This window comes from Otolemur garnettii, unplaced genomic scaffold, assembly GCF_000181295.1.
Source record: "Otolemur garnettii isolate 467f Iridium unplaced genomic scaffold, OtoGar3 scaffold00005, whole genome shotgun sequence".
Classification (NCBI taxonomy): Eukaryota; Metazoa; Chordata; class Mammalia; order Primates; family Galagidae; genus Otolemur; species Otolemur garnettii.
In genome coordinates, this window is record NW_003852400.1 from 14,694,743 (window position 1) to 14,715,112 (window position 20,370).

Genomic DNA, 20,370 nt, shown 5'->3' on the forward strand with positions numbered 1-20,370 from the left:
TCACCTTTCCCTTTGATTCTGCAACACATTATTGCAAATTCCTTCTTTCTTAAATCATACATTATCAAGGGAAGCTTTGAAAAAAGGACTTCACATTCATTCCAACTGCTATCCTAAAACTGTTATTGCTTGTGCTTCAAAAGAATTACCACATAGCACATTCAAGAAGAACAATCATAGACGCTGAAGCCAACAAAAGAAATGCTCTTTGTTTGAAGACAGGTATTGAAAACTGACCAGTGTCGCAGCAGCAATCAGAGATGGAGAGGCTGAGTTGAAGATGATGCCATGCCGCCCAGCATGCCTAGGGACACAACATGTCCCTAGGGCAATCCTCAGCAACCAAAGAACAGACTCACCTCAAAACTGCAATTTCTGCAGTGCCATTACCCAGGGGCAATTGATCCAAAATGTATAATGTTCTGACCTGAGAATGGCAAAATCACAAACCATCTCCTCCTCCTTCCAAAGTTGCCCATTATTAGCTCAGAAGTAAAAAACACTTGCTATGGCAAAAACAGTCAGAAATTCTCTTACCACTTTACAGAAGGTGAAATAAAATTACAGGCACATATGTAAGGACAGTGCCTGCCAAATCCTAGGTGAACCGGGAGATGAGAAAGAGTCCTTGCTGCCCTTGAAGATATTTTCCCACCCTTCAAAAATAGTCTGTGCAAAAATGACCATATTAAATTCCATTAACTAGAACAAAGTTTTCATTTTCAACAGGCTGAATTCAGACTTTTATAGAATAAGCCTATAAGTGAACTCTTCCTGTGATTTAAATTTATACCCTGGTTTCTATAACCAATAATCACACTCCTTTCTCTGGGCAGTTTTCAATGTGGAGAAGACTCATGGCAGATGGAAAGGATGTAAATGTGGTGGGAAAGGAAACTGAGTATTCAAAACTCAAGATCTAATGATTTTGCCTAGAAATAGCTGTGAGTGTGGCTTGTCATGATCGGAATAGACCAGACTTGCCTCCACAGCATGACAGGGTGGAGGAGGTTCCTGCTTTCTGCCTCCTATTAGGTCATTTCTTCCCCTAATTCCTTTATTCACTCCTACAGCACACACGTATTAGGTGCTAGGCAATAAGGTTACAACAGTTAAGACAGAATTCCTGCTATCAAATGCTTTATATATTCTCTGAGGGAAAATAACAAGAATAGGAAAGCATGTCCCTGTTTCTTTGTGCCAAAATAAACTCTCCAAAGTAATTGCTTTACTTTCAGGCTCTTTCCCCTTCAACATCATCCAGTGCCCACCTTCCAGCAAAGGTATTTCTAAAGGGAGAGAAGGGAAAAGTCACAGGTTCTTCCTGCCTCATTTTCAGAGCCACAATTATGCCCTGCAGAATAAAATCTAACATTTCCTCACCACCTCTAGCATTTTAGGTATGAGCGTGTGTGTGAGTGCCTGTGACACCCAGATCTAGCAGAAGTCGTGAGGCAAGATTTGGGGCTGGGCGTAATGGCCGAAACCCATAATTCTAGCACTCTCAGACGCCAAGGTGAGTGGAATAGAAAAGGTAGCTGGGTGTGATGGCACACGCCTGTAGTCCCAGCTGCTTGGGAGGCTGACGCAAGAGGATCACTTGAGCCCAAGAGTCTGAGGTACAGTGAGCTATGATGACAACACAGCACTCTACCCAACAGAGTGAGACTCTGTCTCAAAAACAAGTTTTGGGTGTCGGGTAGGGCTTCATTAATTCAGAGGTGAGTGGTAAAAGTTGGAAAAGGAAACAATATTGCAAATAATCTCCATGGAGAAAGGCTGAATAAAGAGCGGAGGAGAGATTTTTTTTAACTAGACAGAAATAGATTATGTCATAAACATGTAGGTGGTTTTAGTCTACTTTAGGTAATTGAAGTCTGCAATCTGAAGAACTGCTGTGGTTCCTATATTAATAAGAATGAGCCTGTGCCATGTAAGCAAAGCTCAGACGGCATAGTGGTTACACGGTGGAGGACACTGGTCCACTCACTCACTCATTCTTTAACTCTTTCGTTCAATGATGGTTTCCTGAGTACCTAATAGACAGCTGATGCTAACAATCAAGCTAACAGTTGCTGAGTACTTCCTACCATGTCACCACGGTGTACTGAGCACTCTTAATTTAATATTCACAGTAATCCCATGGGTAAATGAGACTTGAAGAAGTAAAGTGACTGGTAAGTGGTGAAACTGAGGTTCCTACTCGGACAGCCAAATTCCAGGGAAGATGACGCATGGCAGCCCCAGCCCTCGGAAGGTTCATGGTCTAGACAGGGTACCCAGAGCAAATAAATAGTTTAACAAGGGTGAATCATACTCTCCCAGAGGTGTGCACAAGAGTTCTGGGACCCCAGAAGAGAGGTTAGTTATGATCAAGCATCCTTTCCCACCACACTTCCTTATTTCCTCTCATTGTTTTTACGAGAAGATAAAATTTAAAAATCTTTCCCATCATAATTTTCTTTCCAACTACTAGGATTTTTTTTCCACCTCCCTTGATATTTGTGAGATAATTACATCTGGCTTAGAACAACTGATTTTCAAGAATCTATTCAATGTAAGACATTGTGTAATGGGGTGAAAATTCAAATAAATCATCAAGTGAGTTTGTCTACTCCACGTGGGGACGACACAAACTACAAAGCCCTCACGTCGTGGCTGTGTTCAATAAAGAAAGGTTCAGTGGCACTAGATCTTTCTGTCTTTCATAAGGAGAGGAAATCTAGATTTTTCTCTCAATATTCTACTAAAGCACACGAACACAAAACAATACCCAAGCTGAATTTAGATTCAGGTTAAAATTTCTGTTTGAAAGACGAATTTGGGGTTGTGCCCTTGAGGAGCTCACAATATAGTAATAATACAACAGTAATGATAACATACAGAAAATAATTATGATGTGAAAGACAGATTATTATGTCTTCAGTCTTATGTCTAATGTCTAATGTCTAATGATGAGAAAAGAAACATCATGCATGTGATCACAGAAAGGAGTTAGCACTTTCAGCTCAGATACAAGGCAAGCAGATGCAATATTTGTGCTGGCCTTGAAGGGTGCGGGTGCTTTTATGGGTGGCATGGAAAGATATCAGTCAGCTAAGGGAATGGCATCAGAAAAGCTGCAGCAATGGAAGAACACAGATTGCATGTGGGCAAACAGGAGGGGTCAATTAGGTTCTGACATGGACCATGAAGGGGCAGCATGAAGGCTACGAATGGCGAGGTGGACCAGATTGTGCAGGATGGTGAAACTCATTCTGGAGGGTGTCATTTCATGATTCACTGATATACTACTTATTAGATATCCATAAGTAAAGTAAATATATTAAAATAAAATTTAATAGCCCCCAAATTGGAGGAACATTATGTATCATATCAATCTCTGGATGATGCTCAAAGTAGGATCACAAATTAGATGGTCTATGAAGTGACTTCTACATCCCGTAATGAAATTACCCAAATCTTACTTTCTCTTTTTCCTTCCCTGGGTTCTGTATAAGATCAATAGCCAAGAATAAATAGTTTTCAAAGTTTGTTAATAATTGAGTGAGTGCCTGACCACCTTGACTACCACCCTCCCTTAAAAAGATTTCTTTGATATTATAGCCAGATTCCAGGGCATAGGCCAGAAGCCAAAAAGTGCTTTGGTTTCTTACAGGCCATGGCTAAAATGGCTGGATCATTAGAGCAGATTCCAATCCTGTGTACCCGAACATCCGTGTGTATGAGGAGTGAATGGCGGGTCTTCCTTCCCCACCTGCAGCAGGTGGATCAGAGAGCCTGGAGGAGGGTCAGAGCTACTGAGGCAAGTCCTACCTGGTCTGTAGATCCTAAAGGTGGGCATGGCCGAACCCAGTCCTGAGAACTCAATCCTTTCATAGCCTGGGGTAGAACTCCTGCTTACAGATAGCTGTCTCTTTAAATTGGTATGATCCTGCCCATTAGTGAAGAAGTCCAGTGAATGTCAGACTCCCCAATCAAATCTGCAGCTTCTCCTCCAAGGGGTAGGAAAATGAGATAGTGGGAATGGATGGGAGCTAAAGAACAAAAATTCCCTTTTCCTATAGCTGAAGCTAAAACTGGTCACGGAACAAATGTGTTCCACCTTCTACAAAGGACATTTTAGAAAAGCTGCACAAAGCAACTATCGAAAATTCTTTCTGCACTGTGATATCAGATTCCATCATCAATAACTATTTGTGATGACCTTTGATACTGTCCTCTTTGACTGTGATCTCTTTTAATATTACTATTCCTGCAAGGAGTGACATATGCAGCACATAGCACTTTAATGAGGATTGGTTTTGCTTGGGGTTACAAGAGCCGAGTGAGTATTGAGAACAAGAAGCTTTGCTAAGAAAGAAAAAGGAAGCAAAAGGGAAAATGGAAGAGCCCTAAGTACAGACCTGGTTGGATGCTAATGCATAAATACCATAATTCTCACATGCACTAACACTACTTTCTCCATTTATTTCAAGGATGACTATGGGTGAAGTTTTGAATCTTAACAATGCCCCATTTCCTTATTTTTCAATAAAACTACCATATAAGAAATGTGAAAATGTGTGCAAGAAATTACAGATATATAACATATATTACATCATATAATATATATTATAATTATATGTAACATTTTATAACATAATTACACATAATATAATGCATATGTGAAATTTTACACTTACAGGCTATGTTAGGATATAATAATCATGTCAATTTTATTGATCGTATTAATTTAACCCTATCGGAAGAAGTGTGGAAGTAAGGTTTACATGGCCTAAAATGGAGCTGATTTGTTTCCAGGAATGTTTCTTAAAGGTTTATTCTTATCATAAACAATCTGTATGATATCCTTAGCATCATTATCTTTAGAATAATTCAAAATAGAAATTATGGTACAAAGAGAAGATAAATTTTTTAAGTTATGACATTTTATGTTGTCACCTTAATTATTTCCGGTGATAGAAACCTTTTCAGGATAATATAGCTCCTGAATTTGGAATTTCTTAGCAGTGTGTGGATATGCTTGAAGACCTGACAAGGTCACTTGAAATCTTATGGTTCAGTAATTCAGCCCCACTCTATGAAGACAGAAGACTAAGCTATGCTACCGGGGCTTGAAAAACACATGACAAGTTAACAATAGACCAGCATGCAGCTACAAGAAGTAATTTCTTTTCCCTTGTATTCTCCTTCCATGATACTACACAGAGAGTCAAATGCATGTCTGGGCATGCGTAAGGCAAGAGAATAGAAATTAATTTGCTTCGCCCATAGAAATTTCAGTTACTGTGCACTAAGCGGCTGTGCTTATCTTTGGAAAGTTCATTCTCAGAGGCTGGATAAAATTTCTGCTCTTCTGCTTTTTAAGTGAGGAAGTCTTTTGTTTTCTTAAAAATGGGAAAGCTCATTTTATTAAGTATTCTTGTTACTGTGATTGCATTCTTCAGAATAGCAGCTTTGCTACCATTTTTCAGATACTTTTTCATGGTTTGTGTGGCTGATTTCCTAGAGCATCTCTGAATGGGATTTTCTCAGCCATTTTCACACCTTCTGTCCCTATCACGTTTCATTCTTCTGCAGCACTTAGATCTGTAGTACAGCAGGTGGAGAAGTGATTTAAGGACAAAACAATAGGAAGCTTATGCTTTCTTTTATTAAGTCATGGATGTGTATTTCTGTCCAACTTTGGGGAAAGCCTTTTATTTTTCTCTTCTTTCCTTTTTTTTTAAATCTATACTTTACTACAGGATGTAGTCACATTAAAAAAACATGAGAATAGATTAAATTTGTCATTGAAATTCACGATTTTTCTTCAAACATTGAAAACTTTTGATGAGTATTGCAAAGTTATGTGGGATTCTTGGGTGCTTGGGTTTAATGCTAGAGATCTTAATAGAAGTGAAAAAGGAGAAAATTCTCATAGGAGCCCCACTTAACTCTCCCTAATAACAAATATTCTTGCTGTGAGTCAGCTCTAAAGGCTATATATCTCCTAATCCTGGAACACACAAGAATTTGCATCTTTCCTGGGAAGTGATTCATGGGAAGGAGATGTCCAGCTAGGTCACTAGTTTCTTAAAAGGAAGAAAAAGGAGAACCAGGAAGACCTGTGTGAAATGGGGGCTGAAATAACTGTGGGTGTGACATGAGAGGAGAGAAGTACCCCTAAACTACTGATCAATGGGGAAAGAAGACTGAAGAGGAATATTGAAGGAAATATATGAGTTGATAATGACTGTAGGGAGACAAAAAGACTAATTGTAACCACAATATGATAACACCTGGTTATTAGAGAATATCTGGTATAGATATTTTCAGTTTACAAAGAGGATTGAGATGTTTTTCATGCATCTAGAAATCCAGACATTTATTACCTTAGACCAGGGTTTCTCAGTTTCAACACAGTCAACATTTGGGCCAGATACTTGTTCGTTCGGAGGGTGTGTTTTGTGCATTGGGGGATGTTTAGCAGTGTCCGTGGGTCCTGTCCACCAGTACACCCTTCCCCCCCACTTGACTACAATATAAGTGTCTAGGCTCACTTCTTAAGATTCCTATTTAATCAGTCTCTATTATGACTTGGGCATTAGCATGATTTTTAGGTTCCTGGGATGATTACAATGAGTATAATAATCAGTTTAAAAACAATTAGTAGGTTGGGCATGGTGGCTCATGCCTGTAATCCTAGCAATCTGGGACACTCTGGGACACTCTGGGAGGCCAAGGCGGGTGGATCACCTTAGCTCAGGAGTTTGAGACCAGCTTGAGCAAGAGCAAGACCCTGTCTCTAAGAATAGCCAGGCATTGTTGCAGGCACCTGCAGTCCCAGCTACTTGGGAGGCTGAGGCATGAGGATTGCTTGAGCCCAAGAGTTTGAGGTTGCTGTGAGCCATGACTCCATGGCACTCTACTGAGAGTAACAATGTGAGACTCTGTCTGAAGAAAAAAGAAGAAACAATTACCAAATGCCTACTATGTGCCCAGCATTGCCTTCAGGAGCATCCAACCTTTTTGCTTTTCAGTCCCACACTGAAAGAATGAGAGTTGTATTGGGCCACACAGTAAATGCACAAACACTAACAAAAGTGATTAGCAAAAAGAAAGGTCCATGCCTACTTTTCATGATATCCCACATCACAGATGAAGAAGAAAAATCCTCATAAAATCAGCATGTGGGCCTGGGCACTAGGTTGGACACTGTGTGAGATACAAGATGATTGAGACATTATCTTGTTCTAGAAAGGCTTAGGAAGAGTGAAGAGGTGGGCACATGGTGAATATAGTATAGTCAGCTTCCTTAAAGTTAAACGTATAGCGCACTATCCGCCCAGGAGAAGAGCTGTGCCTTAATGGCACAATATTCTTCTGAAACTTATTGTTCAGTACCTGAAATTCTCAAATTTTAGAATTATATATTCACAATATTCAAATAGGAAAATATTTTTAAAACAAAGTGCTAAAGGTATTAATTATAAAGGAAATTGATAAATTAGAAATTGAGTGCTAAAATTCAAAATTTATCAGGCATTAAAATTAAGAGTTTATGTTAATTGGACAGTAGTATTAAGCAGACAAAAAGGCAAGCCACAGAGTGGAAAAGTTATTTACAACACATATATCTGAAATGACTCATATTTAGAACATATAAAAAAATTCCTACGAATTTAATTTTAATTAAAAATTTAATTAATTTTTTTTTATTGAATGGTAACTGTGTACATTGATGCACTTTGGGGGTAAATAGCCTTCATGTAACTTTCTTAGTTATTGTGTTAAAACATTCATATTCTACTCATAAAAAGATTTACTTGTACCCTTGCAAGATGAACCACAGAAGTGAACCCTCGAATCTCTCTCCCTCCACCCACTCCCCCCTCCCTCCCCCCCCATATCCTTAGGTTGTAATTAGGTTATAGCTTTCATATAAAAAGGTTTAAATTAATTTCATAATAGAGGTGTGTACATTGGATACTTTTTCTTCCATTCCTGTGATACTTTGCTAAGAAGAACATCTTCACTCTTCCTAAAACAGGAAAGACTGGAAAAGTCACTTTAGAAAAGATACTTATAAAAGACACTACAGAAAAGTTCTAAATATGTAATTATTATTAACTTATGAAAGGGTATTTCAATATTATGAGGCATCTGGAAAATGTAAATTAACTATCAAAATAAGCATAATCAGATACCAGTCCATTTCCACCCAAACATCTAAAATTAAATGACATCAACATTAAGGATGTGGGCTTGGCGCTTGTAGCTCACGTAGCTAAGGCACTAGCCACGTACACCAGAGTTGGCAGGTTTGAATCCAGCCCAGGCCTGCCAAACAGCAATGACAACTACAACCAAAAAATAGCCAGGCATTGTGGTGGGCGCCTGTAGTCCCAGCTACTTGGGAGGCTGAGGCAAGAGAATTGCTTAAGCCCAGGAGTTGAAGGTTGCTGTGAGCTGCAATACCAGAGCACTCTACCCAGGGCAACAGCTTGAGGCTCTGTCTCAAAAAAAAAAAAAAAATTTAAGGATATGAAATAACTGGAACTCACATATGTTACGATTTTACTACTATACACATTCTCACACAGGCATAATTCATGTTCAGTTCCAAGACAGTGCAATAAAGAGAATATTGCAACAAAGCAAGTTACGTAAATTCTCTGGTTTCCCAGAGCATATAGTTTACACTATACCGTAGTCTATTGATTATACAATAGCATTATGTCTAAACAAATGTACACACCCTAAGTTAAAATATTTTCTTGCTAAAAAAATATTATTGATCATCTGAGCCTTCAGCAAGTTGTAGCTTGCCTTGCTATTGATGGCTACTGGGTGATGGTTGCTGAAAGGTAGGGTAGCTGTAGCAATTTCTGAAAATAAGATAACAATGAAGTTTGCCACATCATGGATGCTTCCTTTCACAAAAGACTTCTCTGAGGCATGTGATGCTGTTTCAGAACATTTTATCCACTGTAGAACTCTTTCAAGATTGGTGTCCACGCTCTCAAACCCTGCCACTGCTTTATTAAATGAACATATGTAATATCCCACACCCTTTGTTGTCATTTCAACCATGTTCACAGCTTCTTCACCAGATGCCATGGTTTGATTTGTTTGTCCCCTCCAAATCGCCTGCTGAAGTTTGATCCCCAGTGTTGGAGGTACGGGCTAATGGGAGAAGTTTGAGTCTTGAGATCAGATCCCCCACAAATGGTTTGATGCTCTCCTGGTTTTCGTGGTCATGAGTGAATCCTTAGTCTTTAGTTACCACAAGAGCTGGTTATTAAACAGAGCATGGAACCTTGTGCCTTCTCTCTCCATGTGACGCACCAGCTGTCCTTGGCCTTCTGATTTGAATGGAACCAGAATGAAGCCCACACCAGAAGTAGGTGCTGGCACCATGCCTCCTGCACAGCATGCAAAACTGAGAACCAAATAAATCTTTCTTTATCAATTACTCAGCCTCAGTTATTCCTTTAGAGCAATACAAACAGACTAAGATATCAGGAGTAGAATACATCCCAAGAAACCACTTTCTTTGCTTATCCATAAGAGTTGGATCAGCTCTTCATCCAGTCAATCAAGGGAGCACAGCAAGTCAATCACATCTTCTGGCTCCACTTGTAATTCTAGTTCTCCTGCTATTTCCACAATTGCAGCAACTTCTGCTACTGAAATCTTGAACCCCTGAATGTCATCCATGTAGTTGGGAATCTACTTCTTCTAAATTCTCATTAATGATAATATTTGAACCTCCTTCCATCAATCATAAATGTTTGGTAGTGGCATTTAGAATAGTAAATCCTTTCCAGGAGGCTCTCAATTTACTTCACCCAGATACATCAGAGGAAATCACTGGCTCAAACACCTGTGCCCTTACACAGTGTATCACATGGAAGTAAAACTCAGCAGAAATCAAGCAGATGGGAGAGGGGAGGAGGTAGGGGTAAAATCACACCTAATGGATCCTGTGCACACTATCTAGGTGATGGGCACACATAACTTTGACTCAACCTGTACAAAAGCAATTCAGGTAGCCAAAGTATTTGCACCCCATAATATTCACAAATGAGACTTGTAAGTAAAATTCCTCCTGGATCCATGGGCTGCAGAATGAATGTTGTGTTAGCAGACATGAAAACAGCATTAATCTCCTTCTATACCTCATCTACACTCTTGGAAAACCAGATTCATTGTCCATGAACAAGAAATATTTTGAAGGATATTTTCTTCTTCTGAGCAAAAGTACTCAAGAGTAGACTTAAAATATTCAGTAAACCATACTGTTAACAGGTGCACTGTCATCTAGGCTTTGTTGTTCCAGGAAGAGTAGACTTAGCATAATTCTTAAAGGCCTTAGATTTTCAAAATGATGAATGAGCATTGGCATCAACTGAGTCCCCAGCTGCTATTGACCCTAACAAGACAGTCAGCCTATCTTTTGAAGCTTTGAAGCCAGGACTTGATTTCTCCCTAGTGGTAAAAGTCCTAGATGGTATCTTCTTCCAATAGAAAGCTGTTTTATATCTGCATTGAAAATTCATTTTTTCATGAAGCCACCTCCATCAAATATCTTAGCTAGATCTAGATAATTTGCTGCAGCTTCTCTATCGGCACTTGCTGTCTCACCTTGCACTTTTATGTTATGGAGACGGCTTTATTCTTAAACCTTAAGGACCAACTTTACTTTTGCAGCTACCTCACTGTCTCAGGTTTCATAGAATTGGCTTTCACTTAAGGGAATGTTGTGGCGGGTTAGCATCTTCTATCCAGACCCCTCAAATTTTCCTCATTTCAGCAATAAGATTGTTTTGCTTTCTTATCATACTTATGTTCCCTGAAGCAGCACCTTTAATTTCCTTCAAGAACTTTACCTTTGCACTCACAACTTCACTAACTGTTTGGTGTAAGAGGACTTCGGCTTTTGCATGCCTTCCTCATTACGCTAAATCATGGCTAGCTTTTGACTTCAAAGGAGAGGTGTGACTCTCCCTTTCTCTTGAACACTTAGAGGCCATTGGAGGGTTATTACGGGGCCTAATTTCAATATTGTTGTGTCTCAGGAAATGGAGAGGCCCAAAGAGAAATGGGGAAATGACCAGTAAGTGGAGCGGTCAGAACACACACAACATTTATCAATTAAATTCACCATTTTATATGGTTTTACTTTGTGGGAGCACCCCCCAAATTATAATATTGACGTCAAAGATCACTGACTGAAGATGACCATAACAGATATCATAATGATGAAAAAGCCTGAAATATTGTCCGAATGACCAGAATGTGACACAGAGATATAAAGTGAGCACACGCTGTTGGAAAAATGGTGCAGACAGACTTGCTCAGTGCTGAGTTGCCACAAACCTTCAGTTCGTAAAAAGCACAAACATTTGTGAAGTGTGGTCAAGCAAAGCATGGTGAAATGAGGTGTGTCTGTGTAAATAACTGAAGTTCATACATGTGAACACTAAAAAGTTTGTACAGGAGTCTCGTGGGAGCAGGGAGCAGATGCTGTCACCTCCTCGTCTGTATTTCCTTCCACTCACTATTCTCACATATGCCATAGCTTCTTGACGTAGGCACCTGTGACTTTGCCAGGAAATTTTATTTGGTCACAGAAGTGTGTTCTACCTGCAGCTAAAATAAACAAAAAATAGCTTAAAGTTCCCACTCTGCCAGCAGCCACAAATCAGTGACAAACAGGAGTTTTATGCCCCAATGAGCCTACCTCCCACAGGGCCTGCCTGCCTCCCACAGGGCCCCAATGAAACTGAGACCCACTTGGCCTCAGCAGTGACTCACTCATCACGCACCCAGGGTTGGGTTCTTTCCTGTGTATCTCCACTCCCCTAGAACTTCCCAAATCAACTACTTGAACTCAAATTTAGTCCCAGAGTTTGCTTCTGAGATAACTCAGCTAAAGATGGAACAGTAGTCATATAAACTAAAAACTGAAGGAAAAATTTTTTTTTAAAAAGAGATGTCCATTAACAGAAAAATGGTTAAATAAATTGTGGAACATCCTATAATACTAGGCATCAATCAAAATGAACCAACTGTAGATTCTCATCACTACATGAAGGAATGAATCTTATGAAACCTAATTTTGAGCAAAACATGTTAAATACAAAATAATATATACTTTACCTTAATATAAAATTTAATATCAGGCAAAAACAATCTGTCATTATGGGCTGAATCATGTTCCCATCCACCCACAAAAGCCTCTGTTGAAATTATAACCCTGGTACCTCAGAATGGGACTTTCTTTGGAAATAGAGTCTTTATACAACCAAGTTAAAATGAGGCCTTTAGGGTGGGCCTTCATCAAATACGACTGAGGTTCTTACAAAAAGGGAAAATTGGATATAGACACGGAAAATGCCACATGGATGGAAGATTAGAGTGACCACGGAATGCTACAGATTCCTGGCAAACCATCAGAACTGAGACAGAAGGGTGGGACGGATTGACCCTGGGAGCCCTCAGAAGTAACCGACCCTGTCTGATTCCAGACAGACAGTAAATCAGTCCTTTCAAGCCACCCCAGTTGAGGCACTTGGTCACACCAGGCCTAGCAAACTAACACATTGATAGCAGAAGGTAAGACAGTGTCGCCTTTGGGGAGAAGTGTAGCATGACAGGGACAAGGGAACTGGTCATATTCTGTTGGTGAATGGTCATAGTTTGTGCTGTGTGTGTGTTCACTTTGTGATAATTCATTCATTTTTAATACTTTCTCTCTCTCACTCACTCTCTCTCTCTCGCGCGCGCTCTCCATATATATATATGTATATATATATAAAGTATATATACTATAAAGTATATGCATATATACTATATATACTTATATATTTTTAATACTTTCTCTCTCTATATATATACACACACACACTACATTTCAATGAAAATTTATAAAAAATCTGAACTCTCATTAGAGCAGATGAGGGAAAAGCAGTACAGTCTGTTATGAGAAGGGCAGGAGCTGGGGAAGAGGGTAGAAGATGAGAGAGTAGCATTTGCTCCCGTTAAAGAGGGTCCCTAACCAAACTCAGTGACTGCTGTGAGACTTTCAGCTAAGTCAGGCAGGCCCTATTTCCTGAACTGGGGGTCAAAGAGGTTTTGGCTCTCCCCCATCTGCCCTTATTGCCATTTTCCTTATGCCCTGCCTCTCCGTTCTGCAGTCTTAGTCTAAGAGTAAACGGTTCCTGGGCCAGCACCTGTGGCTCAAAGGAATAGGGCGCTGGCCCCATATGCTGGAGGTGGTGGGTTCAAACCCAGCCCCAGCAAAAAAAAAAAAAAAAGAGTAAAGGGTTCCTTTCTGAATTGCCTTGAGGGCTGTAAGTTTCAGTCACTACATGCAGGGTCCACATAGGGAAACCGGTGAGGTCTACAGGGAAGCATGAGCCAGGCTAACTTTTCAAGGGAAGTAGAGAAACTCCTTTTCAAAAGTCATTAGCACCCTTTAAAAAAGGCTGTTTCAATGTCTTTTCTGAAATGCTGTCACTGTACACAGTAGGTATTTACTGAGCTGACTGAGCACCTACGACGTCTAAGTCGTGCTCTGTTCCAGCTGTTACACTCTGTTGATAACTGTGAGAAATGCTCCAGCGATTTTGTTCCTAATTAGTAAGTAAATTAATTACTGACAGCCAGGCACTCATTCTTATTCTTTCCTAGCTTCTGGCTGGCTGATGTCTGTAGAAGATTTTGTTTTCTCTAGCCAGATGATTTTGGTTTCTTCACCTCTTGAACTCCACCGTGGTCTTTCAAGGGAGACGCCGTCTGTTGTCTCACCGCTATCTTTATTCAAATCCATCAGACCAGTTCACAGAAACTTTAGTGAGGCCCCAGTTGTAAAATGGGAGCAACGATGCTGCTTGTAGCTTTTGCAGTTTTCATTAGTGGTTATGAATGTGAACGCAGGCAGGTCTTAGTCCCATTACTGACGCCTGTGAAGAGCCACATTATTGTCTTACCTTAATTGGACTTCTGCCGGAGAGGAAAAAAAGAAAGAACCAATTTAATTTTCTCCTGCCATTGACCTGTGACATTTTTAAAGCATAGACTTACCTCATCTCCACCAAATGGTTCCTAGCAGGGCTGATCGTCTTGCTATTAAACCTTTCAAATAAAGCCATTTGTCTCTGGGGTCAGAACTGATTGGATAATGAGGCAAACCGAGAAACCATTCTCCTGACCCAAGGCCAGATCCAACTCCTTCCAAAAACAAGCACCTGATTCTGAGGCACCAGAGTGAGGAGGGGCTTAAAATTAGATTTTCAAGAAGATTGTGAGTCTTTTTAAAAACTCTGCTGATGTTCTGATTGTTCTTTTTTCCCCTTTTAGTTTGCGTGCTTTCATGTTGTTGTAACTCCCCTGAAAGGTGAAGTGATTTATTTTTCCATGTTGAATGACACTTACTCCCTTAGTGAGTCTCAACTTAAGAAATAGCAGATTACCCAGTTTCTTCACTCTACAGAACTATACAGCTGATTGCTGGAGAATCGTGGTTTTGGTTCATTGGGCTTTCACTATTTAATATTTCCAGAGCGAGTCATTCGACTTTGAGGAAACCCGAAGTGCATCAGGAAGGCAATAAGATCAATACCCTAGGGTTTCAAGTAGCTCTGACACCTGCAGTCACTAGAAGCACCTAAGAGCTTGCTAGCTTATTGACCAACTACCCAGGACAACATTGTGTTTTGAACAGGATTATTGTAATCAAGAACAGGATTCTTCTCACATGTGGAATATTGGACAGACATCATTCATCTTTTTATCTTAGGTTCTTCCTTTACACACCAACCCCTTCTTCCAAACTAAGGATCAGGGCACTCCTTCTAACAATGGATTTTTGTTTAGAATTTGTAATTTGCTCATTTGAAGTACTTTAATGTGTTTTATGTATTTAAAGGATTTAGAAATTAGACTGCATTTTGGTACATATTTTACACATTTAAAAAACAAATTTAATAAAATATAAACATACTGAAAAACAAAATTTCACCAAAAGTGCTACTTGTTTACTCACCACCCACCTTTCAAGCACTTATTATAATATTTGCAGGAACATTATTTTTATAATGTATTGACTTTAAAGCTATTCTGCTTGGCCATGCTCAATTACTCTTTGTACTATTTTAACTTTATAATTTCTTTATTTTTGTCAAAATAATATACTGACATAGTTTTTACATGAATACAACATGCTTATAAGAAAGAACAAAAATATCTTGACCCACCCTTCCCCAAACCAAATCCATATTATTACCTATCAGTTGGCCAACAATTGAAAAGACCAATACTAATATGGCACACTTCCGGGGGGAGGGCTCAACCACAACTTGGACTCTACCTAACAAATACAAACAATGTAACCTAATTGTATATACCCTTATATTAATCTGAAATTTAAACAAAACACACAATAACAATACCCAGGGTTGGTGAGATTGTGGAGAGTGGGCTATAATGTATAATGTTAATGGGCATGTGAATTGGTACCAAGAAAACCAAAAGCAAGCAAAAATACCTATTCTGAATGGCAACCTGGTACCCTGTAGCTAACTATTGGCCCATTAATTTTATCTTGACTCAGCAATTTTAATTCTGTGAATTTGCTGTAGAAATTCACCAGATAATTAGGTTAATAAAGGCAAAGCCATGGAAATAACCTAAATGTTAAAACTATAGGAATGTTTAAGTAGCTTGGTATACATGGGCAAAATTATAGTATAATTATAAAAAATTATAGTATAAGCCATTGAAAATAAAGATATATATGCAAGAAAAAATATCCTCAATAGCTCATTAAGGAAAATCTACATTATAAGACAATAGAAAAGTATAATCTTGCATACATATTGGAAGTGCAGGGTAAGGGTGGGAGGACCGGGGTCCTGAGTGAGCCAGAAACAAATCTTGGTTAAAGCAGTACAGACAATTGAATAATATCTCCCTCTTCCTAACTTGGCCTTCCTTCTTACTCAGTTCTTCTTTTTCATGAAGTTATTTTATCTTATTATTTTTGTCCTCATAATTATTATCACTAACTTTTATGTTACATGTTTACTGTATACCAAGCACCGTGCTTAGCATGTTACATGGCTTATCTCAACAAATCTTCAAAATAATTCTTATTCCCTATTTGCAAATTAGGAAACAGAGTCAGAAAGGTTAACTTGCTAAATGACACAAAATTATTAAAAGAGGTGAGAATCACACATAGTCCATCTGACTTCAAAATCCTAAAGGCATCTACTACCTCATTCTTGTAATGAACCTGAAACCAATCCATGCATGTACAAACACACACAAACATACATGGTGGGTTTAGAATATTGCAGAAGGAGGTGAAGGTTGGTAAAGTCAAATTATAGGGTGAAATAACAATAAAATTTAGAGGAAAAAAATCACAATAAATGAGGAATAAATTAGGCAAAGTTAGGCTACATTATATGGGGTATGAGACTTCGTTATAAATTACCCACTATAGCTCCCTAGGGGCACCTATATGCTATATTTCTTAGAAAAGAGGGCCATTTTGTAAATGAAATCCTTTTACCAAGGACCCAAATAATTCATTGACGGACACTTTTCCTCCATAAAACAATTGGGCCCAGAAGAAGACAGCTCATTAGGAGATAACACCCCCAGGGTCAGGAGTGTCCTCTAAATTCCAATGTCTCCTTCCATGGCATAGCAGTAGTTAAGCACAGTATCTAAACTCCATTTTGCACCATCTTTTAAAGTTGGATATGTCCCTGTGACTAACTTTTAAACAATGAAGTGTGAATGAAAATATGTGCCATACCTTCCTTATACTCTTTCTCCTTCCACTGAATGGATACTGATGAATAGGAGGCTGTGGGAACTGGCACAGCTTCAAAATGTAAATAATCTGTGTTTTTTAATTGCCATGTGGAAGAGAGACACCAACAGACTAACACCTTAGACTGCTACATGAAGGATAAATAAACCTCCCATTTGGGTCTTTACCAACATGGGCAATCCTACCATGGATGATAGAGAGTCTTTCTGTGTTTCACACAGATATCAGCAATATTATTCTTCTAGGTCAAGGAAAGAGTAAAGATCAACAGTGTGAAATAGAAGCACACAGTATACCAGAGTAGATGGCATAGAAATAGCTGATCAGAGTGGTGGTGGACATTGGCGAGAGAGCCATGATGCGCAGCCAGTAGAAGAGGAAGCACAGATGCTCAGAGACCTGCTGCTCTTAGGGACTCACAGGGAACTGGAAGGAAGAGGTTAAAAGCAGGTTGTTTGGCTGAATGCTATGAACTCTGTTTGCTTAAGAAGGAACTTTGAAGCATAGTTACCTAGATTCTATATACAGATAAGTTTTATCTGTTTATGTGGATAGGAGCATGATATACACTTATAGAGACACATGTGTGTATTTAGTCAGAATGAATATACTCCAAAATATTAAAACATTATAGTCAAAGGATTATGGTATGTTGTAATTTTTTTTTCTGAGTCATTTGAACTATTTAAAAGAAGCATATCTACATCTATAATAAGATAATTCTCTTCATTTTGAAGGAGAAAAACTCTTTCTAATTACTTTATATTTTATGAAAATGTTTTAGATCAGAAACATCTTGGGGGCGGTAAATAAATGAATACAGTAGAACCTCCGCAGTTCATCATCTTCCTACGTGGACCACTCCTTAAGTTGATCTAATTTTCAGAGATCAGACATGGACCACTTGTACACAACAGTAGAGTAGTCCTGGTTCCCTATGTTGACCACCTCCATATGTTGACCAGTTAGTTATAGTCCCAACTTATAAAGATTCTTCTATAAGTGATAAGAATGAGATGCAATATTTTCCCTTATTCCTATCATAAAATCTTTCAAGAACAGAATATTTGTGCACCACAGAGATTAAGACTGCATGTTTCCAAGTGTTCCTTTGAAGGCAGCACTGTATTGTACCCATGATTGTCACTGGCACTTGGTACCTGTTAGACACCCAATAATGTTAACTGAATCAATTTATGAATGCCTGAGTATGCAAGTAGCTTTTGATGTGTACCTTTATCATAACTAATAAGTGATTTTAGCTTTGGAATCTCCATTCTGTTATTTCAGTTTTGCTATGCTAAGTATGACATAAAGTAATTGCCTGGTCACACATGAGATATCTAAACAAGTGTTCTTTTCTTTTCCTTTTTTCCTTTTTTGTCTTTACATATCACAGCTCCATTTAATCCAAATAAAGATGCAGATAGCATCGTCAAGTTTGACACTTATGGAGATGGAATGGGGCGATACAACGTGTTCAATTTCCAACATGTGGGTGGAAAGTATTCCTACTTGAAGGTTGGTCACTGGGCAGAAACCTTATCACTAGACGTCGATTCCATACACTGGTCCCGGAACTCAGTCCCCACTTCCCAGTGCAGTGACCCCTGTGCCCCCAATGAAATGAAGAACATGCAACCAGGGGATGTCTGCTGTTGGATCTGCATCCCCTGTGAGCCCTACGAATACCTGGCTGATGAGTTTACCTGTATGGATTGTGGGCCCGGGCAGTGGCCCACTGCAGACCTCACTGGATGCTTTGATCTTCCCGAGGACTACATTAAGTGGGAAGATGCCTGGGCTATTGGCCCGGTCACCATTGCCTGTTTGGGGTTTATATGTACAAGCATGGTTGTAACTGTTTTTATCAAGCACAACAACACACCCTTGGTCAAAGCATCAGGCCGGGAACTTTGCTACATTTTGTTGTTTGGAGTTGGCCTGTCATATTGCATGACATTTTTCTTCATCGCCAAGCCATCACCAGTCATCTGTGCGTTGCGCCGACTGGGGCTGGGGACCTCCTTTGCTGTCTGCTACTCAGCCCTGCTGACCAAGACAAACTGCATCGCACGCATCTTCGATGGGGTCAAGAATGGAGCTCAAAGGCCAAAGTTCATCAGCCCCAGTTCTCAGGTTTTCATCTGCCTGGGTCTGATACTGGTGCAAATCGTGATGGTGTCTGTGTGGCTCATCCTGGAGACTCCAGGCACCAGGAGGTATACCCTTCCAGAGAAGCGGGAAACGGTCATCTTAAAATGCAATGTCAAAGATTCCAGCATGTTGATCTCTCTTACCTACGATGTGATCCTGGTGATCTTATGCACTGTTTATGCCTTCAAAACGCGGAAGTGCCCAGAAAATTTCAATGAAGCCAAGTTCATAGGATTTACCATGTACACCACCTGCATCATTTGGCTGGCCTTCCTCCCAATATTTTATGTGACGTCAAGTGACTACAGAGTAAGTCTTTGATAGTTTCTTCTTTCTGTTGTTCTTCTTGGATGGGTTACAAAACAGTCTTCTTTTATTTCATCTCAGCAATGAGTTGGGTAGTTACAAATGGCATGATGATTTCTATATTATATGCAGAGATGAGTTCACCATGTTTCAAAAGCATTTACTTAATACCTATGATGTGCAGAGTACCATGCTAGGCAAAGAGAGGAAGATAAATGTGAATGATGTGATCATTCAAGCAATGTGTAACCTAGTCGGAGAGAAAATGTAATAAACACACGTACACCATTTAAAAAACCTTTTAATTGAGCTTGAAAAGTGATTGACAAGAGAATAAGACTTAAACTATTAAGGACCTAATGAGACTACTTCAAATTAGATACAAGAGGCTACCACAAATGAAGCTGTTAATTAAAATACACTTGCAACATTGAGCCAGGATCAGTTTAAAGATATAAAACCCTTCACTCATGTTTCATTACTTCCATAAGACAGATTAAAATACAATGTTAATGTGCTATGCCTTTTTTACAGCTTTAGTTATATATGCACATTTGTCTATGTATATATATACATTTCTTGAACTAGTTAGAAATTTTACTATACATATCTAAGTAACCTAATTAAGTCATTAATTTAACAGTCACTATTATATAATTCAAATTTCTGAGCTTTCATATAATTTCCATCTCATCTAAAAGAAACTTTAACATTTCATCATAATTTCCCAAATTGTTATAACTCTTTATCAGTTATTTTTGTATTTGTAATTCTGATTTTAATATCTCATAATGAGTCTAAGAATTTCTTTTCTATTCAGGCAATTGGATTTTATTCTCTATATTTCTTAGGTCATCATAGATTAAAAGTTTCCACAATCATAATGGTTTCCTTGTTACACTGTAATTTCATAAAATGAAATGCCTCTATAGTTTGTAAGAATCCCCAAATCTGCTGTTTGCCAGCAATCCCTACATTGACAAAATCTAGAAAATTTCTGCCCAAAAAGAAGACAAAGAAGATACATAGTTCCAGTTAAATAGGAGGAATAATTCAAGAGATGGAATGTA

The 20,370-nt window shown here is 38.9% G+C and overlaps 1 protein-coding gene across 3 annotated transcripts in view; it reads left to right on the forward strand.

The window, feature by feature from the left end:
• GRM3 (glutamate metabotropic receptor 3) overlaps positions 1–20,370 on the forward strand; it is a 218,920-nt gene that overhangs the window by 173,178 nt on the left and 25,372 nt on the right. For all 3 annotated transcript variants that reach the window (XM_003782633.2, XM_003782634.2, XM_012812203.1), the window contains one exon: positions 18,237–19,303. In XM_003782633.2, the coding sequence (XP_003782681.1) occupies positions 18,237–19,303 (1,067 nt within the window). The remainder of the gene's footprint in view (positions 1–18,236; positions 19,304–20,370) is intronic.